At 41.1% G+C, this 27,862-nt stretch overlaps 1 protein-coding gene across 4 annotated transcripts in view; it reads right to left on the reverse strand.

Annotated features, from left to right (window-relative positions):
• LOC124804677 (calpain-A) overlaps positions 1 to 27,862 on the reverse strand; it is a 620,886-nt gene that overhangs the window by 92,159 nt on the left and 500,865 nt on the right. For all 4 annotated transcript variants that reach the window (XM_047264942.1, XM_047264926.1, XM_047264946.1 and 1 more), the window contains 2 exons: positions 22,183 to 22,359; positions 6,569 to 6,638 (listed from right to left, as the gene is read on the reverse strand). In XM_047264942.1, coding sequence (XP_047120898.1) covers positions 6,569 to 6,638; positions 22,183 to 22,359 — 247 coding nt within the window. The remainder of the gene's footprint in view (positions 1 to 6,568; positions 6,639 to 22,182; positions 22,360 to 27,862) is intronic.

Consider the following 27,862-nt stretch of genomic DNA (forward strand, 5'->3'; position numbering starts at 1 on the left):
ACAGATTTTATGAACAAAAGTATGTACAATTACAGCATGATTTACAGAGAAAACAACCACATGTATACAAAAAGACTTCTGACAAAAGACCTAAAATATTTTATAACACACTTCCAAGCAGTATAAAAATCTTAAAAACACTGTCAAACAAAAATTAAGGTGCAATTTGGTGTCAGCCTGTTGTTTCAGTGTAAACAAGTTTTTATGCAATTATACAAATTCTTTAGTAGGAGATTCTTGTATAAATTCTGAGTAAATAATGTGAAGACATTGTGCTGGCCACAGTATATGTGCTTAATTGTACATATTTTTCTTAACACCGTCTGATACTACTCTGTAAATGTGTGTATAAGCTTATTTATAATGGTGTAAACTACACTCCTGGAAATTGAAATAAGAACACCGTGAATTCATTGTCCCAGGAAGGGGAAACTTTATTGACACATTCCTGGGGTCAGATACATCACATAGACACAGGCAACAGAGCATGCACAATGTCGGCACTAGTACAGTGTATATCCACCTTTCGCAGCAATGCAGGCTGCTATTCTCCCATGGAGACGATCGTAGAGATGCTGGATGTAGTCCTGTGGAACGGCTTGCCATGCCATTTCCACCTGGCACCTCAGTTGGACCAGCGTTCGTGCTGGACGTGCAGACCGCGTGAGACGACGCTTCATCCAGTCCCAAACATGCTCAATGGGGGACAGATCCGGAGATCTTGCTGGCCAGGGTAGTTGACTTACACCTTCTAGAGCACGTTGGGTGGCACGGGATACATGCGGACGTGCATTGTCCTGTTGGAACAGCAAGTTCCCTTGCCGGTCTAGGAATGGTAGAACGATGGGTTCGATGACGGTTTGGATGTACCGTGCACTATTCAGTGTCCCCTCGACGATCACCAGTGGTGTACGGCCAGTGTAGGAGATCGCTCCCCACACCATGATGCCGGGTGTTGGCCCTGTGTGCCTCGGTCGTATGCAGTCCTGATTGTGGCGCTCACCTGCACGGCGCCAAACACGCATACGACCATCATTGGCACCAAGGCAGAAGCGACTCTCATCGCTGAAGATGACATGTCTCCATTCGTCCCTCCATTCACGCCTGTCGCGACACCACTGGAGGCGGGCTGCACGATGTTGGGGCGTGAGCGGAAGACGGCCTAACGGTGTGCGGGACCGTAGCCCAGCTTCATGGAGACGGTTGCGAATGGTCCTCGCCGATACCCCAGGAACAACAGTGTCGCGGCATGCTACCAGTGTTAAAGACTGCGATGGAGCTCCGTATGCCACGGCAAACTGGCTGACACTGACGGCGGTGGTGCACAAATGCTGCGCAGCTAGCGCCATTAGACGGCCAACACCGCGGTTCCTGGTGTGTCCGCTGTGCCGTGCGTGTGATCATTGCTTGTACAGCCCTCTCGCAGTGTCCGGAGCAAGTATGGTGGGTCTGACACACCGGTGTCAATGTGTTCTTTTTTCCATTTCCAGGAGTGTATTAATCCTTTTTACACATGCCTGAGTAATTTGAATCTGCTTATATGTAAATACCAAATACTTTGTAACACATCCAAATGTAACCTGACATACCCAGTATCACTACCAAAGTGATCAAAAGATTATGATTAATTAATTAATTAATTAATTAATTAATTAATTAAAGGCATGCTGAACTTAACTTCTTTATTTGGGTTGTTTGGGGAAGGAGACCAGACAGCGAGGTCATCGGTCTCATCGGATTAGGGAAGGATGGGGAAGGAAGTCGGCCGTGCCCTTTCAGAGGAACCATCCCGGCATTTGCCTGGAGTGATTTAGGGAAATCACGGAAAACCTAAATCAGGATGGCCGGACGCGCGATTGAACCGTCGTCCTCCCGAATGCGAGTCCAATGTCTAACCACTGCACCACCTCGCTCGGTCTTAACTTCTTTATTAACTTATCAGTGTATTTGCTCAATTTTAACTTTTTACCTAGTAGATCACCATGGCATTTTGCAACCAGTGCTTCATTCAATGTCATACTACTAATGTCAACTTCCAATGCTAACTTTTTTGCTCATTTTAAATTGCCTAATATAAATTTGTGAGGTGTGTCTGGTCAGGTTAAGTTTAGATCCTATATTAGTAAGGTTGTGCCTTCAGCTAACAATGCTCTTTTTGAGCAGATCTTCTAAGTCATCTGACAGTCATTCATGCAGGTTTCGAGTGAGAACAGAGCCAATAGTAATCCTTATGGAACTTAATATATTATCTTCAGCATTATGATGTTAGTTTCTTTCCTTTAACGCAGTCTGTCAATGTGATTCTCTTTTTTTCTCGTTGTTGTTGTTGTGGTCCAGTGACTGGTTTGATGCAGCTCTCCATGCTACTCTATTCTGTGCAAGGTTCTTCATCTCCCAGTACCTACTGCAACCTGCATCCTTCTGAATATGTTGAGTGTATTCATCTCTTGGTCTCCCTCTACGATTTTCACCCTCCACATTGCCCTCCAATACTAAATTTGTGATCCCTTGATGCTTCAGAATATGCCCTACCAATATCCCTTCTTCTAGTCAAGTTGTGCCATAAATTTTTCTTCTCTCCAATTCTATTCAATACTTCCCCATTAGCTATGTGATCTACCCATCTAATCTTCAGCATTCTTCTGTAGCACCACATTTCGAAAGCTTCTATTCTCTTCTTGTCTAAACTATTTATCGTCCATGTTTCACTTCCATACATGGCTACACTCCATACAAATACTTTCAGAAATGACTTCCTGACACTTAATTCTATACTCGATTTTAACAAATTTCTCTTCTTCAGAAACGCATTCCTTGCCATTGCCAGTCTACATTTCATAACCTCTCTACTTCGACCATCATCAGTTATTTTGCTCCCCAAATAGCAAAACTCATTTACTACATTAAGCGTCTCATTTGCTAATCTAATTCCCGCAGCATCACCCGATTTAATTCGACTACATTCCATTATCCTTGATTTGCTTTTGTTGATGTTCATCTTATATCCTCCTTTCACGACACTGTCCATTCCGTTCAGTGCTCTTCCAGGTCCTTTGCTGTCTCTGACAGAATTACAATGTCATCGGCGAACCACAAAGTATTTATTTCTTCTCCATGGATTTCTCTTATGTATGAGAAATTCCACCCATGAAAGAGGAATATCATTCATGCCATAACATCTTTGTCCATCCTATAGTACTCTGTGCCGAGGCTTAGACAAGGTAATGTAATGTATCAAAAGGATAATCTTTCTTGTTTATCTCTGTCAAGACTTCATCTACAGAGCCTTTTACAGCTTTCTCCCTGAATAGTCTTCTACAAAAGCCAGGCAAAGACATTTAACAAACTGTTCTTATGTAATTGATTCATAATTCTACCATGTTAGGTTTATAATATAAAGAGCAATTATCTTCAGTATTATAAATGAGTGGAAGAACACCCTGTATCAGTCTCTTGGGAAACCTACCCCTAGTCTTTGATTGATTACATAGATTGCTTAAGGGTAGTGCTCTTAAATCAGTACAAAGATTTAATACTCTGCTGGAAACACCAAGACAGTATTTAGGATTCTTACTTTTTGGTGATCTGGTGAATTTTTGTAATCTCCTTAGAGTTTATCTGTTGATAGTGCATGCAGCGTCTACACAAGTAAATATAATGCTTCTATATTTGTTTGTTTCTTAATGATTGCAATGTTTGCTGTCACCATGAGGAAGTAATAATTAAATTTGTTGGCCAATGATTTGAATGTGTTAATTTCTTGCTGTGTTTTCTGTTTCATATTTACTGCCTTTTTGTGCTTCTCATATAATAATGTTCCACGTTGTTTCTGTCCTGTTCTTGGATCATTTTATTTTTTATCATAGTATATAGATCTTCCTTTTTGTCTTGACACACTTAAGAAATTTACAAGACTTGTGGTAGTGGAGTTTCAAGTACTGATTAAATTATGAATTTTTCTCTGAATTAAGTAGAGTTCTCCCTTCCTAGAACAATATTATTCAGTCCCAGGTGTTAAGAATCTCCTGTCTGAGTTTCTGTTTCAAAACACTGTAGAAAGAAAACAAGTGTTGCGAATGACATCAAGTTTGAACAGCATTTTATTGACACAAAGTGAATCATAAGGAGGGGACAGAAATGTGACCAGTGGATGGCACTGTGCCAGAATGTGCACATCAACATATGCATAACACACACAGCTGTTTCTCAGTTTGCATGTGAGAAACCCAACACCACTACCTCCACAGAGGACTATATGCAGCTGATAAAGCTCTTTTACAAGAATCTTAACTGTCCATCAGCAGCCCTGTAGAATTTTAAGTCACTCAAGGGTATGAAGAAAGGCATTGGTCCAATGTCTGCTAAGGGCCTGGAGGTAATGATTACAAAATTTGAAAACACATGTTCTTTTCAAGTGGAATGTGGCAGAGGGAGGAAAGCAGTTGATCTGATGTCTGTCAAAGATGTGGGCAGTAGGGGTCGAGCAGTAGCGTGCAAACATACAGTGCAAGGTGCATAAAATGCTACGAAACAGCTTTCATTGTTATCCATACAAAATCACCCATGTTCAGGAGTTGGTTCCTGCTAACATGCCAGCAAGACAAACATTCACTCTGGAATTTCGTGCTCACATTAAAGTGGACAGTAAATGGTGACAGAACATTCTGTGGACATATGAAGCCTATTTCCATCACCAAGGACATGTCAATAAGCAGAGTTTTAAGATATGGGCAATGTTAAATCTGTATACCGGGTGATCAAAAAGTCAGTATAAATTTGAAAACTGAATAAATCACAGAATAATGTAGATAGAGAGGTACAAATTGACACACATGCTTGGAATGACATGAGGTTTTATTAGAACCAAAAAAATACAACAGTTCAAAAAATGTCTGACAGATGGCGCTTCATCAGATCAGAATAGCAATAATTAGCGTAACAAAGTAAGACAAAGCAAAGATGATGTTCTTTACAGGAAATGCTCAATATGTCCACCATCATTCCTCAACAATAGCTGTAGTCAAGGAATAATGTTGTGAACAGCACTGTAGAGCATGTCTGGGATTATGGTGAGGCATTAGCATTGGATGTTGTGTTTCAGCATCACTAGAGATGTCTGTCGATCACAATAGACTTGCGACTTCAGATAATCCCAAACCCAATAATCACATGGACTGAGGTATGGGGACCTGGGAGGCCAAGCATGACGAAAGTGGCGGCTGAGCACATGATCATCACCAAACTACGCACGCAAGAGATCTTTCACGCGTCTAGCAATATGGGGTGGAGCGCCATTCTGCATAAACATCATACGTTCCAGCAGGTGTTTATCAGCCAGGCTGGACATGGTGCAATTCTGTAACATATCGGTGTACCTCTCACCCATGACAGTAGCAGTTTTGCTGTCCAGCGCCATCTGTCAGACATTTTGTGACCGTTGTTGTTGTTGTTGTTGTTGTTGTTGTTGTTTTTTTCCCCTAATAAAACCCCATGTCATTCCAAGCATGTGTGCCAATTTTTACCTCTCTATCTACATTATTCCATGGCTTATTACATTTTCAAATTTATACTGACTTTTTGGTCACCCGGTACAGATCAAGCAGTACCAATTCATTCTGCAAAGGTGATTGTATTGCGCACGAATGTGACAACCTCCCTCCCCCTCCACCTCCCGAGACACTTGTATGTCTTTAGGAATATACTGTTTCCCCAATTTCAACTTGTGGCAGAAAACAATGGACAGCATACTGAACATGTTTTGCACCAGTCTTACAATTAGAAACAAATGTAATTTTGATTTTTGTGTGGTTTTTGCTGAGGACAACTAAAAATAGATTTTTGGCATCCAATGTTGGATGACTTTGCCATAGTGGATGGGCTTACCTAATTAACAGTGCCGCAACTGTTGACTGCTAAACTTGTGCTGTCACATACACCGAACAGTAGGGATGGTGTAATGTGCAACTCCAACCATTGTCGTCATATTGCAATTCATCTGTCATTTGTGGCCAACCCCATTTACGTTTTGTCCATTGTATGTTCCCTTGCGTCAATAATATTGTGTTCAAACTTCACATCATTCTGAGCAGTGGTTCTCTTTCTACAGAGTTTTAAAACTGGCACTTGAATAATGGACAACCTGTATTTGTTTCAGAGGAAAACAGGATTAAATGCTGCAGAAATTTGTTTAAGAAAGAGTAACATCTCACACTGTCCTATCAATTACGTCTCATCATCGAATTCCTACTTTAACACCTCACCCTTCATCCTCGTTTCCCCCCTTTCTCAAAACAGTTGGGTCCATCTCATCCTACCATCTGAATGAATGAACCCACCTTTGTAAGGTGCCTCTTCTCTATAGGCAAGGATCCAATTATTCCAAAAGTTGGAATAGGTTTTTTGCTCTGTTGTGTGTTTCTATTGGCAGTACTCTGTATTATGTCCTCCTGGAGGTAACCATGTACCAGACATTCTGTTTCCTTGGGATATTATTCTAATGTTAAATTATGATATCTATATTTAAAAAAAAAAAAAAACTTCAATGTGAAAAACGTAATTTGAAATTTACCAAGTTCTCCTTGTTGAACGTCAAATCTTGATGCACCCTCGACAAAGAGCTGGGGATCGGAAGCAATTTCCTGTTGAGAAGCAAGAGGCAGATTAATGCAGTACCACATGGAGAGAGAGGGGAAAAAAAAAATAAAATAAAATAAAATAAATAAATAATCCAGTCAACCTTGCATGGATTTATTCAAACAGTTGGGAATCTTCATCATGACACACCAGCACTTATCTCATTGATGTCTTTCACTGTAGATATTGAAGAAGAAAAAATTGACAGAATGTATGACACCCATCATACACACAATAAACAAGACTTACGTAGAGGAGAAAACCTCAGCAAGATGCACAAAGAAGGACATAACTGAAGCATCAGGAGAGACAATCCCTACAATACCATGTCAAACATCTTAGTGGTGACCTATCCAAATTTTTACAAAAAATATGCAAAATATTATCTTTTACTGCACACAATTTTTTTGACATCAAGAAATATTACATCCTCATTTATGGTGTACTAGAAATGATCTGTATATCGTAATTTAAAATCTGTGAGTAATATTAAAAATAAATTCCTTCCATTTCTGTCTATGAGTACAGAATTTTTAGGTCCTTAAGCCACTGGTTCTGCTCAGCAAGAACCATCTTCATATCTGTTTTAAACCGTGTCCTATTGTAAAGAAGCCATATTGCCACCATCAAAAGATACACAGAAAAGCAGAATAGCACTGAATGTATCTTTCGATGATGTCACTATGGCTTCATTACATTAGGGCACATTTTAAAAAAGACCTCCAAATACTTATCGCTGACCAAAACCAGTAGTCTAAGGACCTAACAACTTTGTGATCATAGAAATAAAAAAATTTAATCTACACTTTGTGGATCACATTCTATTCCCGTCTATGTTGCAGCTTGTGTAATGTTAACAATATACAAAATCACTTGTACATATTATGATAAACCACTAAAAACTAAACTCCATCTGAACAGGTCTCTGAAGACCCAATGGTACCAATCGAATGCTGTGTCATCCTCAGCTGACAGGCATCAATGGATGCAGATGTGGAGGAGCATGTGGTCAGCACACAGTTCTCCTGGCTGTTGTCAGACCACAGCTCCTACTTCTCAATCAATTAGCCCCTCAACTGGGCCCACAAGGGCTGAGTGCACCCTGCTTGCCAACAGCACTCTGAAGCCCTGGACAGTCACTCATCCAAGTGCTAACCAATCCTGACAGCACTTAACTTCAGTGATAAGACGGGAACTGATGCTACCACTGTGGCAAAGCCATTGACAATGAACCACTTACTATCACTGTAATATCCTGTAGGTGAAAGAAAACTCCCAGCATTTGTATTATAATTTGAGAATTCAGCATACTATTCAGTGAAAGTTCATAATTATTAGCATCAACAGAATATGAAATAAATAAAGTAATAAAATAAAAAGGTCCTGACTACTACTTAAATCAGAACGAGATTTACATCCTGTAGGAGTGATAGAAGGAAAGGCAGTTGGAATGTAGATAACAAAAGCAACAAGTTCACCAAGCGTGAATGTTTCAAATGGCTTTCGAGGTCGTCCAGATTGATTGTATTTGTCACATTTGTTTCATGTCCTGGCGTAGGTCATCAGCCACTCATTATGATATCTGCTGCACTGCACTGATGAGAATTAAATGAAAATACAGATCAGTACACATTGTAAAACTTAATGGGTAATTTTCATTGTTTACAATGTTCTGATTGTTGTTTATCAGTAAGTACCATTCCTGCCATGATTTATACACTAACCAATCTAATATAATATCAGTTTTCTCCATTCAAAGGTATTAAAGATGTTGCACACTGCTGAAGTGTTCCAGTTTGGGTTGGGCTCAATGGTGGTTTGTTATACTTCACCTCATTCACCGAACACCTAAATAAGTTGTCCCTGAACACTCATTTTATATTCAATGAATGTTGTTTGCTGAATATTAGGTTGCTGTTAAGTACAATTAGTCAGGATCCAGTTAGTCTGTGCCCTTAATCTACGTGGCTTTTTCCTCCAACTTGGGTCAGACTTTGCCTCCCTACAGGCCGCAAATAAAGATGCTGAAAATTAACTTCTCATTCCCATTCATTCCACCGCATAATTAAGAAGTGAGACTCAATTCACCTTCTTATATTTTCTTCAAAATTATAACTCAGTGCTTGATAAATGAGGACATCTACCAACTCGTACACTGCCTGTCTGTACTGCATACTTAACAGATTGATATTCAACGTCATAATTAACAATTACAATAAATTTACTGTCTTTAACATGTTGCGGTGACTTCATTCAGCTCTTTCTTCTGCACCACCCACTCCATGGAACTCTCTTCTCAGTTTCAGCAGGTAGGGTCATCTGACTGCTACCCACTTCTGTATGGTCACTGGATCGTTAGGTCCCAACAGTGGGGTGCTCACCCTGTAACTACTCTGTCATGAACATCTTTTCCCTGACATATATCTTTGGGGATGTGATACCTATCATTCAAAGATGGGATGTATCACTACCCTGCTTAGTTACAATTTAGGTACATCCTACATCTTCATGTACTTATGCTCCAGAAAAGTTTCATTATTATTTTACTTCCACCCACAGTTCTTAACACTTGAACATATGGTAAATATTAACAAAGAGATAGAGGGGCTGGCCAGTTCTTACCTCAGCTCAGTACAGCCGATAGATACACAAAACGGAACAGAAAATTTATGTAGCCTAGCTTTCAGAACTTTGTTCCTTCGTCAGGGAGGGGGAAAAAAGGAGAAGGAAAAGTGGATTCAGTTACTCAAAACCCAGGTTATGAAGCAACAGGGGAAAGGTAAACAGGGAGGGGTGGCAAAGATGGAGGCACAGGTGTCAGAGGGAAGCCAAAGATATTCTACTGTAAGTACTGTGCCAGCTTCAAACCAAAGAGGATGCATACAGAAGTAAAGAGGTATATAGTATAAAGATAAACACAACTATGTAGGATGAAAAGATGCGTGAATGGCTAAAGAGGAAAGGGAAAGGGGAGAAGACTGAAGAGTAAATGGGAGTGAGGTTTGTTAACATAGGTTCTGTCCAGGGGGATGGCGGGATGAAAGGATGTGTTGAGTGCAAGTTCCCATCTCTGCAGTTCCGAGGGACTGGTGTTGGGTGGGAGAAGCCAAATGCCACGTATGGTGTAGCTGATTCCTAGGTTCCTAGAATTATGCTGGAGGGCATGCTCTGCTACTGAGTATTGGACTTCTCCTAGGCGGACAGTTCATCTGTGCCCGTTCATCCACTCAGCCAGTCTAGTTGTCGTCGTATCAATGTAAAAGGCTGTGTAGTGCAGGCATGTCAGCTGATAAATGATGTGTGTTGTTTCATATGTGGCCCTGCATAGAATTGTGTATGTTTTACCAGTAGCAGGGCTGGAGTAGGTGGTTGTGGGGGGATCCATGGGGCAGGTTTTGCAGGGGGTCGGTTACAGGGGTAGGAACCACTGGGTAGAGAAGGCGGTCTGGGAATATTGTACGGTTTGACAAGGATGTTACGGAGGTTAGAGGGGGCGACAAAAGGTAACTTTGGGTGGTGTGCGGAGAATATTGTCAAGGGATGTTCTCATTTCAGGGCTTGACTTGAGAAAGTCATATCCCTGGTGGAGTAATTTGTTGATGTATCCGAGGCCAGGATAATATTGGGTGACAAGGGGGTTGCTTCTGTGTGGTCTGGGGGTAGGAATATTGTTGTTGGACGGGGAGGAATGTATTGCTCGGGAGATCTGTTTGTGGACAAGGTCTGCAGGATAGTTGCGGGAGAGGAAAACACTGGTCAGGTTATTGGTGTAATTGTTGAGGGATTTGTCACTGGAGCAGATACGTTTGCCATGAATACCTAGGCTGTAGGGACGGGAGCGTTTGATGTGGAATGGATGGCAGCTATCAAAGTGAAGGTACTGTTGTTTGTTTGTGGGTTTGATGTGGACAGAGGTGTGGATGTGAGCTTCAACAAGATGAAGGTCAACATCCAGGAAGGTTGCTTGAGTTTTGGAGAAGGACCAGGTGAAATTCAGATTCGAAGAAGAGCTGAGGTTATGGAGGACATTAAGGAGTGTTTCTTCACCATGAAAGGTCCCTCACAACGCCTTCCATAGACCTACTCACTCCACCTGAGCCACGTACCCCTACCTTCTACCTATTACCCAATTCAAATAGCTGAGAGAGATGCAGGGAAAATTCAAACAAACGAAAATTTGATTTAAAGTAAACTTTAGTACACACATATGTTCATTCATCTTCATTTCAATAGTGTGGAAGATAATGCATCATATATTTACACAGTACATACAGTATGAAGTATGTGAAAAACATACCACTGAGAATGTTATAAGTCATTTTAAAAATTAGTCACAGATTTTCTTTTGAGGGAGCGACTACCACCTAGAATTGTCCAGCGAATTTTCGATATGATAAGAGCTGAGGAGACATCACTCGCTACCGTTCTGAGAACGGAGGAGCGTAGGAGATGAACAGCTCAATGTGACTGGAGCTGGCGATTGTAGTGCATTATCTTCCTTGTCCTTATCTTGACAAACCAACAGTTCAGTTCTGGTTAGATCATGGATACCAACGTCATTGTCCACCTGAATGAAATCCCGAAGGATTAACTCACCACAACCGGCTATAAGTCCCCACCCTGAGTCTGGCGGTATTGAATTTGTTAATTCTCGCGACTGACGGTTGACCCCATTAACCTTTTGCATTTCAAACCCGCACTTTCTGAAGCAGTTATGTAGTGTGGTAGGGCTTATTAATCATGCCTACAGCAGTCAAAACTATTACATTCACTTTCTCACCTTTTTCACTGCTATCCCGCACAGATGAAATAATTTCTCTACGGTAGAGTACTGTGGTTTAAAATTTTGTTTTATATCCTGGTCTAATGATTGCGATCTGCATTTCATGTTGGGTTGGATAGCAATTTTTTTTTTTTTTTTTTACATCATTGCTACAAAAGATGTTCAAAATGATTCTGGTGATCGGTGAATATTTGTGCTTGACTTATTACATTGAGATCCATCTGACGTAAAGCTATCCCAACTCCGTTGATTTATCATTGAACGTTCACCTTCAGGTCCTCAGTATTGTGGAGACTAGATTCATACACTCTCCTTTGAGTGGCGCCAAAGGAAAAAAATCGCTACTACACAACTTTGGGGAACGTGGAGGGCACAGTTCGCTACTGACAACTCTCTCATTTGTGAAACCTAAATGAATGCGATTCAGTGAAACGTTTGATGTTTGACACGTTGCTCTGTCTTGCTAGAACAAGCTCTTACTTTTTATCATGAGTTAACTCTGTATACAATTCATCGAAAAATGAGGTAAACTTATGTATTGACACTACTGTAATTATATATATATACTCCTGGAAATGGAAAAAAGAACACATTGACACCGGTGTGTCAGACCCACCATACTTGCTCCGGACACTGCGAGAGGGCTGTACAAGCAATGATCACACGCACGGCACAGCGGACACACCAGGAACCGCGGTGTTGGCCGTCGAATGGCGCTAGCTGCGCAGCATTTGTGCACCGCCACCGTCAGTGTCAGCCAGCTTGCCGTGGCATACGGAGCTCCATCGCAGTCTTTAACACTGGTAGCATGCCGCGACAGCGTGGACGTGAACCGTATGTGCAGTTGACGGACTTTGAGCGAGGGCGTATAGTGGGCATGCGGGAGGCCGGGTGGACGTATCGCCGAATTGCTCAACACGTGGGGCGTGAGGTCTCCACAGTACATCGATGTTGTCGCCAGTGGTCGGCGGAAGGTGCACGTGCCCGTCGACCTGGGACCGGACCGCAGCGACGCACGGATGCACGTCAAGACCATAGGATCCTACGCAGTGCCGTCCTGGGGTATCGGCGAGGACCATTCGCAACCGTCTCCATGAAGCTGGGCTACGGTCCCGCACACCGTTAGGCCGTCTTCCGCTCATGCCCCAACATCGTGCAGCCCGCCTCCAGTGGTGTCGCGACAGGCGTGAATGGAGGGACGAATGGAGACGTGTCGTCTTCAGCGATGAGAGTCGCTTCTGCCTTGGTGCCAATGATGGTCGTATGCGTGTTTGACGCCGTGCAGGTGAGCGCCACAATCAGGACTGCATACGACCGAGGCACACAGGGCCAACACCCGGCATCATGGTGTGGGGAGCGATCTCCTACACTGGCCGTACACCACTCGTGATCGTCGAGGGGACACTGAATAGTGCACGGTACATCCAAACCGTCATCGAACCCATCGTTCTACCATTCCTAGACCGGCAAGGGAACTTGCTGTTCCAACAGGACAATGCACGTCCGCATGTATCCCGTGCCACCCAACGTGCTCTAGAAGGTGTAAGTCAACTACCCTGGCCAGCAAGATCTCCGGATCTGTCCCCCATTGAGCATGTTTGGGACTGGATGAAGCGTCGTCTCACGCGGTCTGCACGTCCAGCACGAACGCTGGTCCAACTGAGGCGCCAGGTGGAAATGGCATGGCAAGCTGTTCCACAGGACTACATCCAGCATCTCTACGATCGTCTCCATGGGAGAATAGCAGCCTGCATTGCTGCGAAAGGTGGATATACACTGTACTAGAGCCGACATTGTGCATGCTCTGTTGCCTGTGTCTATGTGCCTATGGTTCTGTCAGTGTGATCATGTGATGTATCTGACCCCAGGAATGTGTCAATAAAGTTTCCCCTTCCTGGGACAATGAATTCACGGTGTTCTTATTTCAATTTCCAGGAGTGTATATAATCGGTTATCGATTCACTATATGACTACCGGAAACGGCACACGGAACACCGATTTTCTCATCGTGAAGTAGACGCTCTAAAATCTTTTGAGGATTCGTCATCGAATACCTAGTGTTCTGCGAACATGGCAAAATAAACTACACCATACCTTGTCCCACATGGAAAACAACATCGGGGAAGACTTGATATTTTCCCTTCAAACAATTGAGAACGAGCATAAGCCTGAATATGGCATTTTACACAACTACATTTTCAATACCACACTGCAATGAAACGTATATTTCAGTAACACGTAACCATCTGACAACCGGCAGCAACAATCAGTAGTAACACACAAATCCGCCTGTCGCGCTAGTTGCGCGAGAGACTGCCAGAGTGTGTGTCGGGTAAGGATTTTACTGACTTCGGTTTTATGTTGCTTACTCTGTATAGGGAATCTAGTGGAAGATAACACATAATGGGATGATGATATGTTCAAGAACATTTATAACTTGAGTTGGGAGCATTTCAAATCTTTTTGCCCTTCAAAAATTACATTTGTATAAGCTGAAGAGATGCTTTGAAGGGACCATATTTGCTGTGTTTACTGTCACACAGTTGTTAGCAATTTGAGTGTATTAGCGTAGATATGATCTAGATTAGGGACTATTATCATCCAGTCTTTTGTTAAATCTATAGTTTTTATTTACGTTACAAATCTAAAACTATGTGATACTTTGGGATACCATCTGGCCGTGTGTGCACTTCACGCATATTGCTACGCAAAAGTAGTTTGCTTCTTTCTTTGATGTTTTTCATTGTATTTCACTAGCTTTGTCGACCTAGTTGGTTCTAGGTCTGGCTCCTTTTAGTGTTAGCATGATTCTCATTGTTGTAAATGTTGTTTCACAGAAGAGTACCACTTTTCGTGCATTGATAGTATTTAAAATAAAGATGACTAAATTCTTGCAACTCTTCTGAGATTTGCCAGAGAAAATGATGTTGCGGAAGTAGACGATGATGTAGTCTGTGTTGCTGAAGTAAGTGATACTAATAGGCCTAATATTGCAGCTTTAAGTTTTGACGACGTTTTTGAAAACTATGTTTTGATTCAATTTTTAAAAGATATTTTATGCAATGAAGATCGAAATCAGTTTACCTGAAATTGCTGAGAAACGGAACAAACGAGATGTATTTGCTAACATGAAAAGCCTGGCAAAAGTAGAAAGGTACCTTAGAGTGAACCTGACAGAGTGGAGGAAACCGAGATGATTCATTTTCTTAAAAGGTAGAAATTCATTGAAACAATATAATCCAATGACACCTGTATAATGTGATTACAAACTGTGTTGTACTGCAGACCAGAAAGGCTACGTCTTTTGTGGTGTCACCGCCAGACACCACACTTGCTAGGTGATAGCCTTTAAATCGGCCGCGGTCCGTTGGTATACGTCGGACCCGCGTGTCGCCACTATCAGTGATTGCAGACCGAGCGCCGCCACACGGCAGGTGTAGTCTAGAGAGACTCCCTAGCACTCGCCCCAGTTGTACAGCCGACTTTGCTAGCGATGGTTTACTGTCTGCATACGCTCATGTGCAGAGACGACAGTTTAGCATAGCCTTCAGCTAAGTCATTTGCTACGACCTAGCAAGGCGCCATATTCAGTTACAATTATGAACAGATAACATTGTGAATCATGTACCGTCAAGAGCGACGTTCATCATTAATGGATTAAAGTTAAGTATCAAAGTAATTACGTCCGCTTTCTGAATTCTAATTCCTTGTCATGTTCCAGACCGCACATCAGTATAGTTCTTCCCTCCTCACGCCAGCCTGCGTGAGCTAAAACGCGTGTATTTCGGCCTTCCACTAGTAACACTGTGTTGGCTCTTCTGCCAACACAACATTTTTGCCCTTTACATTTAGAGTGAGAAGTGAATCTCTGGAGAGGCGATTTGAAAAATTACGCATTAGGAGAAAGTGTAGTATATGTTAACTTTTATTTACATACTTTGCCTGCCTCAAGGCTGAAAGTAGAGAAAATTTTTGGATTTTGGCATAATGGCATAATGGCATAATGGCGATAAACAGGAAAAGTTTCTAATTTGGCCTTCCACCTTCTACAGAAATGAAAGAGAAGAGTTTGATTATAGGATGTCACCCTCTGAAATTCTGATATTTCTGTGGTAAGACTATAAAACTGTTGTTCCCAATCACCATGGAACAGAAGTTAGTGTGTGTAGAAAGCAGAAGCAGGATACTAAAATCAACAATCATTTCTCTTCTGTAGCAAAGGACTAGAATTGTAATGTGGGAGGTGTGACCAATGTTACTCTCTCAGATCTGCTTGTGGACCGGGAAGAAGATCCAATGAGTGTAAATGCTTATGAATTGTGCAGTAGTGTATGGAAAGATTCCACGCCTAAAGCTGATGAATAACGTTGCTGAGGGACTGACAAGTAAGATGAAGGTAAAACATGCCAGTCCCAGCGCTTCCAAGGCCAATTTTACAGAAAGAAACAATAGGAAAAAATTTAGTCCCAAAGAATGTAAGTTCAGAAAATAAAGGTGATCGTATTATTGCTTTTGCTGCAAAAGTGACGAAACGAAGTATGTAGACGAAAAGATTCAATCTATACCAAACGCAAAATGTTTGGAGGATTTCTTAGCTGCAATGAAAACAAAAATATTTTTACTGAATTACATTTAGTAACAGTAATTATCTACCTGGAAATCGCCGTTTTTTAAGCCTTTGCGCATTCTGACACGTATTCATTCATTACTTAGGATATGTGCGATACTGAGAACTGTTGGTCGCCTCAACACTGAAGAGTGTTATGGAACTAATCAGTAGTCCTATTTTCGTTACGTTTTGTACTTGATACATTTTAAGAATTTGCTCACCTGATACTTTAACATTTTTTTCTGAAATAACATTAATTTTAATTCCTGAGTGAACAAATAGTAAAACATTTTATTTATATCCAAACAAATTTATGGTCAAACGAATCCAACATAAGTATTATTAATTCAATTTTTTTGCAAGTGACAATTATCTTTCGTATTTTTGATGTACTTCAAAATTACATTTCAAGTTATCGACGTTGGAAGTGTTAAATAGGAACTCTGAAAACAATATTGGAAAAAATATTATTAATACGTGCTTTCTTAAGCTAAAGTAGATAGGACGAGTTGGCTTGCTTGAGTTGCGAGTAGAATGTTGAAAGCATCGAATTGAAAGTAGTCTTATGTTCTACATGAATTGATTCCATTTACGCAATAAATGAGTTTATGAATGAACTGAAAAACCTGCAACGTTTTAGTATCGACTTCAGTGTGTGAAATGAACACACTTTGAAAACTTTTGAAGGCACAAAAATAATTTGCTACAAGACTACTGTGCAACGAATTGAAGGAACTACAATGGACGTCGAGACAGAAGTTAAAATTAATATTTATACCATTTTACTGCGAACGAGCAGCTAATTGTCCTTCTCATCTTCAGATTTACTGAAGCTGGATAAAATTGATTCCAACGTAATCGCAGTACATACATGGGAGATTTGGGAAGAATTTTAATTTTTAAAAATTATTTATTAGAACGAGAGTAAGAGGGCTTGCAAGGACAAGATGGTACTTTAAAATACAACCTTTGTAATATGATGAAAAAATAAAATTAGTATTCCAAACAACATTCTCTTATTTTGTTACTATTTACTACTGTGATCCATAGCAAAACTGGAAAATGTCGCCTAAACTATCAAAAACACCCACAAAGGGTTATAGGCTGTTTAAATATGTTCGTATTTGTTTGGTTATACATGTAACGGTATCTGTGTTGCAGGGCTTATTTTTCGAGTAGTGAACACAAACACCAATTATTAAGTGGTGCACTGCCCATGTAATGATACGAAAGCAAACGACAGTAAAGCTCCTAATGGCCTGGGAGTTAACTTGGAACACAGGAAAATATGGCGCGTATTCTCTTATTTTTGATTTGCGAAATACATGAGTATTAGGTGATAATATTTTTCGTTTATACTTTATGGGTGAGTGCCCTAGTCAAAAGCAAAGTGCATGACTGGAATAGTCAAAAGCAAAGTGCATGACTGGAATAGTCAAAAGCAAAGTGCATGACTGGAATAGTCAAAAGCAAAGTGCATGACTGGAATAGTCAAAAGCAAAGTGCATGACTGGAAACGTTTTTGTGACCTTCCGAAGTAATATATTTGAGATGTCACAACTAAAAACTAAGACTAACTTCTCATTTAGCTGGGAGGCCGACACTCGTAAAATTTTGTAAATGACATCGTGATCACTTTTTACTGGAAAATTGTCTGTAAAACCCAAAATTGTAATTTAGACTGTGCGGCCATTACTATATGGAAATAATTGCGCTTTAGCACACTTAAAAATCAAAAAAACATCTGACATGACATGGAAGCAGGTTTCATCGCATTGTGTCACTGATTACGCTTCTTGTCTGTACTGAACTCTTTGAATTGCATTTAAGTATGTTGCTCATATTCTGGTTTACTTTTGCACGGCCTCTGTAATTTTGGGTGAAGTAAACGATTCCATGTGTGTTTTTGTTTCATATAAAACAAACTTGTTTCGTCATATGGTCTTCTGTTGACTCATGAATACATGGTGTTTCAAAAAGAGAATGTTAAGTATTGCAAAGTATTATGCTGTATAACTATTGATCGCTCCGCCGCAGCTCTTGTTGGAGGAACTAATAAATTTTCTAGTTCATATTTATTGCGACTAGATATCTGTTGTCTTCTATTTTCTTGGTTACCGTCACATGTTTGACCCGCAGCAGGAATCATCGTGTGTTCTCGAGTTTACGAAGTGTCATTACGTGATTATATTGTAAAGACGTTTCAAGCTGAGGTACGAAACTGAACGGATGGAACATTCGCAGATGGTATCGACAGTCCGTCGAAGGAAAGACGAGTATGTCGCACTAATGTAAACCGCTTTCTAACGCAGTCCTACAAAATCAACTGGTAGTGCCAATCGGAAGTTACAACTACCTACTAATGCAATTTGTTGTGTTTTGAGAGGCGACTTTCCACCTTAGTGCGAAAGTAAACAAACACAATGCTCTAATTTGGGGCCTACTGAATTCTCACGCACACACTGAACTTAAGGAAACTACCAGGCCGTTGGATTGGTCGTCAAACAACCGGCGAATAAGCACTTCTCAGTTGGCCTCTGCGGTCACCAGATTTGACGCGCTTTGACTTCTTCCTGTAGGGTTTCATTAAGGACAAAGTTTATGTAGCAACGCCACCGCAGAACCCAGAGGAGTTGAAGAACCGGATCCATGCTGCCATATCATCGACGATGGACATGCTTACGCGAATGTAAGAGGAATTCGAGTATCGGCGTGACTTTTTCGTGTCTCCTGTGAAGGACGTATTAAACATAAGGGAACTTAACTGACGCCCGGGGCACGACACTTTATTGGCGACCCTCACCATCGACGCCCAGGGTAAAATACTTCCCCGGCGCCCAGTGTACGACACTACACTTCATTGGCGCGCCCCCTCCTTCCCTCCCTCCCTCCCTCCAGAGACACACAAAAATGCAATACATGGCATTTACTCTAATATGATGTTGTTGTTGTTGTTGTTGTTGTTGTTGGTTTTGTTGTTGTCTTCAGTCCCGAGACTGGTTTGATGCAGCTCTCCATGCTACTCTATCCTGTGCAAGCTTCTTCATCTCCCAGTACCTACTGCAACCAACATCCTTTTGAGTCTGCTTAGTGTATTCATCTCTGTCTCCCTCTACGATTTTTACCCTCCACGCTGCCCTCCAATACTAAATTGGTGATCCCTTGATGCCTCAGAATATGTCCTACCAACCGATCCCTTCTAGTCAAGTTGTGCCACCAACTTCTCTTCCCAATCCTATTCAATACCTCATTAGTTATGTGATCTACCCATCTAATCTTCAGCATTCTTCTGTAGCACATTTCGAAAGCTTCCATTCTCTTCTTGTCCAAACTAGTTATCGTCCATGTTTCACTTCCGTACATGGCTACACTCCATACAAATACTTTCAGAAACGACTTCGTGAGTTTCCGTAAAATCTTGCTCGTCTTGGTAACCATTTGGCGCTCCTCTGCCAGTGGCAACCAGGGCTTGATAGGCCTACTTGACCTCCTCGCTACGCCAGTTTTTTTAATAAGCGTGCGTGCGTGTTCGGGATATGTATATTCTTTTTGAAACATCCTGTATTTGTTCCTGCTTATGTATCCTTCGGTGAACCGCTCAGTTTAAATGCACTGTAAGTATATTGCTTATGTCATTCTTTATGTTTACTCAATCAGTTTTTTTATATTTCATCGCATTTAATGAAGACTGAACTTTTCAATGAAGTGATGTTTCAAGTATATTGATTTCTACTAAAATGTAATGTTCGCAGTACCTGTTAATAATGTGTGAACATATTTGCATAATTACTGTTACATTTTCAGCTGTTATAAGGAAGCATGCTCTATTCACTAAAACAGCAATACATACTCAATGGCAAGAAATAACATTCGAAGCAGAAATACATAGTCATCCTGTAACAAGATGTAATAATGTTGAATACCAGTTCTTTCAAAAGCTGTTAACATGGGACTCTCCATCAAACACAAGAAAGTACAGAGAACGGATGCAAACAAAAATGAAGAATGTAATCAATATACTTACAATGCATTTAAATACAGCAGTGCACGAAGAGATTTATAAACCGGAACAAATGTAGATGAGTCCACGGAACACCTTGCAACGAAGCCATCTTCTGTTTTATATGGAAACAACAGAACAAATATGGAACCCTTTAATCCCACCAATTATTACGGATACGAGCAAAAATCATGCAGAATACGAGCGACATATTTACAATGCAATTACAAGGGTGCAATACATACAAGTGGGGCGTAATTGGGAACAATCCAATGAAGCCAGTTTCTTTTGACCATGAAAGTGAAAAAAGCATGGAAGATTTTAAATCACCCAATAAGAAAACGACATGAATGGCCGATGAACTTTCAGCACTCCAAGTGGTCTGATAACGCACCAGAGTCATGGTTCTGGAGGTCTTTGATTGGTTTAACCTATCCTGGTACTGAATAATGTTTGTACCATTTAGAATACTGAACAAATCTCTGCCTAGGAATAATGTACTAAACAAATACAATGCTTCATAGTCACGAAACAATGAGGGAATATTCTGATCGACCTTTACGGACTGGTAGTTGACCCTCAAAAAAGGGAAATGCGTAATACATATGGTTCCCATCCGCCCCGATGTATCGGGACCTAGACCCAGTTTTCTCCAAATTTTGCGAAATATTGTTACGAGCGTGGCTCGAGTACTGAAGTAACGCGATCTCTTAACGCCACATTTAAAGTAAATGCAGTCTGTTAGTCTTATTAATGTCAATAAATTTATGTTGACAAGGTCGTATCACAAAAAGGCGAAATCTTCCGAAAAATATGGCGTACCAACTATTTGTACCGCAAAAAGTTCCATATAATTGTTTAAAATAAGAAGTAATTATATTAAATAAATTTACTTCCTTTCTACACCTCCATCTCAGAGGGTCCAAACGAGCCCCCAGCTAGATTTGGCAACCGTAATTATACATAAACAGGTCGAAAGGTGCATTATTAGATTACAAGCCTGAAAATTAAACACTGGGAATGGTACAACAGAGAAGCATCCAAGACGAAGTACTTGGCGTGACTTGACATGGGAATATAACAAAACTACACTGGCGTGCAACCTCCAAGACGGAAATAAATTTTCGTGTGATGGCTTACCGCCAGTTAACGTAGGTCGATGGAACTTTGACCATGCGTGTAAGGGGGCAGTCAGACGAAAACGAAACGGACAGAGAAGAAGTGAACCGTTTGTATTTCAGAAGTCATTGCGCCACAACTATTAACACATTTATCCCACAGTGAGACATGACGCTTAGCGCCTTCATGGAAAAATGTTTGCGGTTGTCGACGGAAGCATAAGTGTACATATGGGTGCACATCTTCGTCCGAAGCACATGACAGCCACGAATGCGTTCTTTCACAGCTTCAAAAGTAAGGAAATCGCTTGGGGAGAGACCAGGACCGTACGTAGGCACTGATTGTCTTGTTTCACTGCGGGATAAATGCACTAACAGTTACAGCGATTACTTTAGAAATAATAATTTTCTTACCCTTACTCTCCGTATCCCCCCCCCCCCTACTTTGTTTGCATTTGACTGTCCCTTATAGAAAGAACTACTATAGTATAGCACAGAAGTTAACTGAAAGAAATACGCCATCAGACGAACAGAAATGACACTAATTCAAGGACACTAGTTACACTCATCTCATCGCTTTTCATGATAGCCTCTGGGCATTAAAAAAGGCGGTACGTGGTTTAACAGGGTGTGCGATCACCGCGGACGGCTATGCATACTCAGAGTGCTCCCTTCCTCGTCGTAAGGTTGGTAAGGAATGTACCATATGAGCACTCACACCACGCAAAAACACCACCTCGCTGTAAGATACTGGAAGCCACTGCACCATTCATTCAGTACCTCTGCTGACCGTATTGGACGGGTTGCAGAAATGATTATGGACGTCGGAACAACGTTACTGAGCTGTAGGTGTTATGCCGTGGATATGTTGAGTACGTCTAAGATAGGGTATCATTCCTTTATGGATATCTATACTTTACGCATAACCTGGGCGCTTCGGACTGTATAGCAATAATTCTAAGAGCCCGTACTGAGTAGGCCTACATCCGAGATGATGTCAAAATATATACTTAAGCATATACTAAACAAAAGCACTCACCATTGGACGCTTCCATTCGAATGGTTTCGGCGGACTCTTACTGTAGAAGATGGACGAATCTTGTGCAGGAAATTCCGGATCCTCAAACAGCGATCCCTGGGCCAGACACTCCTCCCGTAGCTTGAAGAAGTCTTGTACCTCTCCCCGCGCTCGCAGGCCAGAGCCACGCTCCCCGAGCTGCAGCAGGGAAAAAACGAAACTTTAGAATCTTATGACTATCTACATCTATATGGATATTCTGCAAGTCACACTTCAGTGCCCGGCACAGGGTCATCGAACCACCTTCAGAATAATGCTCTGTTATTCCAATCTCTAAGAGCTTTCAGGGGACTTTCCCTTACATTCTTTCCTTCCTCTCTAATATGTCTGTAGAGGATTGCATAAACATAAACAAGCATTTAGTCGCAGGCTCGTCACGTTAGTTTGCCTCAATCCATGTATAGTTTCCAGCGGGACCGGTTTAAGGCCCGAGCGACACAAACCATATCTCGGGACGCCGAGGGGAGTTTCACACAGGTAACGAAAGTTGACACGTTAAACTGTACGAGGGGGGAAAAGAAGGGATGGGAGTTGTGGGTCTCCATGTACGTCGCTTGTGTGGAAAAAAGTTTCTCGAACCGGTCCTGCTTACCTGAGGCGCTGCACTGATTGCACTGACTTCTCTTTGGGAAGAATTAATCATTAGCTGTTTTGCGTTGAGTGCAGTAAACACAGTTTAGGATTACGTGCACTTCGTTGTGCAGAATTTTTAAAGCGCTGGAAGGGACACTTGTATGTTCGCACAATTTAAAAATATATTTGACGTAATTTGTTTATTAAACCACATTTTATGCATTACGAATTGAATGCTTGTTTTACTTTATAACCCATTAAGATACGCCATTGTGCTCATTCTCTCCCGCCAAATGTGGCGGTGTTGTTTCCAGCACATACCATTGAGAAAAACTTAGACTAGCCTCTTCCAACCAAACTGTCGCGACGTTCACTGTACGACACAGAACTATCGAGTAAGTCACTTAAGTTTGTTCCGTGCCGAACTGTAAACTTTACCGTTGTCCATTTCGCTCCTAGGTCGATGCTGATCCTTTGAAACGATGACCTGAGAATGGCCGAAACCGGTCATTTGGTTTGAAATTCGTGTGACTGTACCGGACAATAATATGTTTTCCTCTGAAACTCATTGGCAACCAGAACACAATAGTCGTGGTCCAAAATACGATCATAAAAGCAAGAGCTGGAGAAAAAGAACTACTGGGGCATAAATTATATTCCAGGTAAAGAAATGTGGAATAAAAAGAATACACAAGATCATCATGATTTCATATCACTCACACATTAAATCTACGTATAAAACAGCTCTACAACAGAGCTATGTTTATCACCACCCCTAAACTAAAGGCCAATGATTTTTTTTAAGCTCCCTCTGGAAGTTAATTATGTTATGAATTTATTATACTGTCCAACCTGAGTAGGTAATTTACAATCAACAGGCTTGTTACTTACATACGCTGTTACACTTGAGTGTGACACTTGGGATCAGGAACCAAGAAAATGATTAGGTGTTCCAGCTGCGAGACAATTTTTTGAATTGTAATCGCATTTATTTCCACAAGATGTTTATGTTTTGGATCAGGACTTAGTGGAATTATGCTTCACAAAAACCACAGTTTCGAGAAGAATTTTCATTCAATCACACTTTACCCGTTGTATTATCTCAGGGTCACCTTTCTGAGTGAGGGTTATTACTTTCAGGCAAACGTAACAATGGCAGTTCGACTGCTACAGTAATAGTTCAGCGCATGTCATTGTGTGGCGACAGCAGGGTCGGTAGCCACAGCCGGTTTAAGGTCACTTGCTAGTAAATCTACTTCAAAAATTCGAATTTGTTTCCCATCTTAATATTTAGAGTTTTCTGAACAAAATGGTAATTAAATTAACTGCTTCGGACATCGGGAACACCTTTAAAAACAAATTTAAATATATGTCGGTAGGCGGCGACGACGACGGTGTTTCCGCTGTGGTCGGATGTCAAATGGCGTCATTATTATTTTGCCACTTCGCAAAGATACACTGCGTATTGGTTTTTTGAGTTGGAAGCCCTATTAGCATACACGCTTTCCGATGCTCCTTTGTTTTATTTTGTGTATCTATGGTTTTCGAGAGTTGTTTGTGTTCAAACTTCTTTACGTTGTTGAGTTGTTGGTGCTGTGTCATTCTCGGAAGTAGTTATGCCTCCAAAGAAAGGATTTTGGAGCGGGAAAACTTAAGTTTTATGGTAATCGGTTTACTTCGTTGGAAAGTAAGGACTGTGTAATTACATCCACAAACCAACTGGATGTTATGTCGACTCCGCCATGTGCCTCTAAGACAGAAGCTAAAATACTTGAGTACCCAGAGTGACATTTCTATAAAATATGATCCAAACACTGTAACGGAATGTGTTTCCATATTTGCTGAATTGAGTGCTTTATGTTCGCTTCTAAAGAATGGTGTTTTGTTATTTCTGTGGGGTAACTAAAACTGGGTATTATTCTGGATTGTGCAAAGGAAGAGTTTATAATACAAATATAAGCCTTGCATATGGAATGAGGTGTTCTGGGAAGGGTAGAAAGGCAGCTCACACATTTTGTGCTATCGTGAATTTGCCTCCACCTACAAGATTTGAGAAGTACACAGTTACTTCTTGAAAGTCTTTGTCAAGTGAGTGCTGTGTCAACGACGAAAGCAGTAGAAAAAACTGTGTTATGCAATGCAGGTGGCACTGATATAGCTGCAGCCTTTGATGGGACATGTTAAAAGCGTGGTCACCTATCACTGAATGGTGTTGTCACCGCAACATCCCTATAAAATGGAAAGGTGATTGACATAGAATTTATGATAACGTAGTGTTATGGTTGCATAGGAAATAACCAGAATCATGTTTGTGTTCAGAATTTTTATGGGTACAGTGGTGGAATGGAATCAGAGAGAGTTCTCAAAATATTTCAAAGGTCAGAAGAGAAAAATGGTGTACAATATGTGAAGTACCTTGGAACTGGAGACTCCAAAGGGTTTGCAAATGTGTTGGAAAATATGCCTTAACTGGAAAAGTTGTTAAGTTAGAGCGCGTTGGTCATGTCCAAAAGAGGAAGGGCACACGTTTACATAAGTTAATAAAAGATATGAAGAGGAAAAAACTCAGTGATGGCAAACCAATTGGTGGTCTGGGTCGCCTTACTAAGGAAGAGGTGGACAAACTGCAGCTCTATTATGGTTTAGCCATAAGAAGGAATCGAGACACTATTGAGCCCATGAAGAAAGCAGTATCTGCTACCTTTTTACATAAAGCTACGGATGGCTATCCACAGCATGCTCTGTGCGACACTGGTGTGGACACATGGTGTGGATACAGAAAAGCAATTGCAAATGGTGAGACTTAGGCACACCATCACTCCCTGCCATTTGAGGTATTTGAAGCAATTAAGCCCATATACAGGGACCTAAGTGACACTAAACTATTGTCACAGTGCTTACATGGAAAGACACAAAAGTTAATGACTGTTTCAACTATGTGATATGGGAATGCTTGCCTAAAACTGTGTTTGTTAGTTTCAATACCATTAGATTAAGTGTATTAGATGGAGTTATTTCCTTTAATCATGGGACAGTTAGCAGAAGTGATGTTTTAGAGTTGTTGGGAATAACTCCTGGTTTCAATAAGAGACAAGCACAGATGGCAATTGATTCCTTGAAAGTGGCCGAAGGCGAAAAATCGGTTCTTGAGTCAACTAAAGAGGCCAGAATAGCAAATTGGAGCAAGAAAAGAGAGAGAGAAGATGAACACCCACACCAAGAATATTACGCAACTGGAGGGTTTTAAGAACAATAAAGGTAACAGATGAAATGAACCTTTAATCTGAATTTCCCAAGAATCAAATTTTCTGACATGTTTATTTTATGCGGAAAAAAACTATTTGAGCTAGCGGTCTGAAATTTGTGGTATTTGAGGCTACCATTTGGAGAAAAGTAGACTATAGACACCAGCTTACTATCACCAGGAGGAAAAATATACTCTTATAAATTATAAAAAATTACCTTAATTTTGATTGTCTAATTTATGTATTTATAGTATAAAAACTATTGATTGAAATCAATTGATTGCAGTCTACTTTTTAGATAGCAATGTCATAAATGTGTGCACAAAGTCTTAAGCATCTGTGAAAAGTAGCTAGTAAGTCTATAGACTTCAAACAAGGACTGACAGGAAAAAATGTTTAAGTTACTGACCAACATAAACGTTCATATAATGAAGTTTATATCAAAGCTATTCTGATTATTCTTATACCAAAATCCTCATCCTTAAAACACTGTCGTTGTCCTAAAATTTCTTCGTATTCAGAGTTCACACTATGTAGTTAGACCCTCAAACTTTATGAAAATTCTTACTGTTTTTCCAGCCGTTCACTGGCAAGTTAGACCCGCTGCTGTTAAGATTTCTGCACAGGACGTATCACTATCAGCAGTGGCCGCTAGTGACTTATACCCCTGTCAGTTGTCAATTGTGATGCGCACTGTACACAACTCTTGCATTTGGAGGTGACATGTTCCACATCCACGAGGATCTCCTCAACACGGATCTATGGAACGAAAAACTAATGTAAGGTCCGAGTCAGTTCGGCGCCCAAAGCGGCCGCTACTAATCGTGATACGTCCTGTATAGAAATCTTACAGCTGTGGCGCATCTGGTGCGATTATCAGTTTGACGCCCCAAGAGGTGGCTTGTGTAGTTTGGGCCTTAAACCGGCCCTGCTTGTGGCACCTGATTTTAGAGATGACTGGTATCCGATAAGAGTAGTCTTAAAATAGTGTTGTTGTTGTTGTTGTTGTTGTGGTGGTGGTGGTGGTCTTCAGTCCTGAGACTGGTTTGATGCAGCTTTCCATGCTACTATATCCTGTGCAAGCTTCTTCATCTCCCAGTACCTACTGCAGCCTACATCCTTCTGAATCTGCTTAGTGTATTCATCTCTTGGTCTCCCTCTATGATTTTTACCCTCCACGCTGCCCTCCAGTACTAAATTGGTGATCCCTTGATGCCTCAGAACATGTCCTACCAACTGATCCCTTTTTCTAGTCAAGTTGTGCCACACAACTTCTCCCCAATCCTATTCAATACCTCCTCATTAGTTATGTGATCTACCCATCTAATCTTCAGCATACTTAAAAATTAGAATAAACTGAGCCTACAGTCACATGGAAATATTGGATCACATCCAAGTCTCAGAGTTGTGCTGGCGATGGTCACGACTACCAAACGAAACCTAGTTATCCTTGCATGGCACCGGTGGCGTGGACAGTGCGGCAGTAGGTTGAATGCGCGGGTGGGGCTTAGCTGGGTACTTCTGTTTACAGCGTTCCTTGCGGGAGCCGAGCGAGTAGTGAGACAGCAGCACAAAAGCATTAGCGGTCGCTCCCGGTTGCAAAGGAAGAGATTTCGAATACTGTTCTGAACGCTAGGTGTACTGGCAGCCTTTGGCGAACTTAGATATACAGCGGAGAAAACCAGATAGACTAAGTACAAAGTAGTACAAAGTTTCATCATTTGTACCTCGTTCATAATTGGGTTAGGCGTTGACATCGTGTTCTTTTCCCCCTTTTAATGGACGTGAAATGAAATGAAAGTACTTCTGAATAAAGAAAATGG

This window comes from Schistocerca piceifrons, chromosome 1 (genome assembly GCF_021461385.2).
Source record: "Schistocerca piceifrons isolate TAMUIC-IGC-003096 chromosome 1, iqSchPice1.1, whole genome shotgun sequence".
NCBI lineage: Eukaryota > Metazoa > Arthropoda > Insecta > Orthoptera > Acrididae > Schistocerca > Schistocerca piceifrons.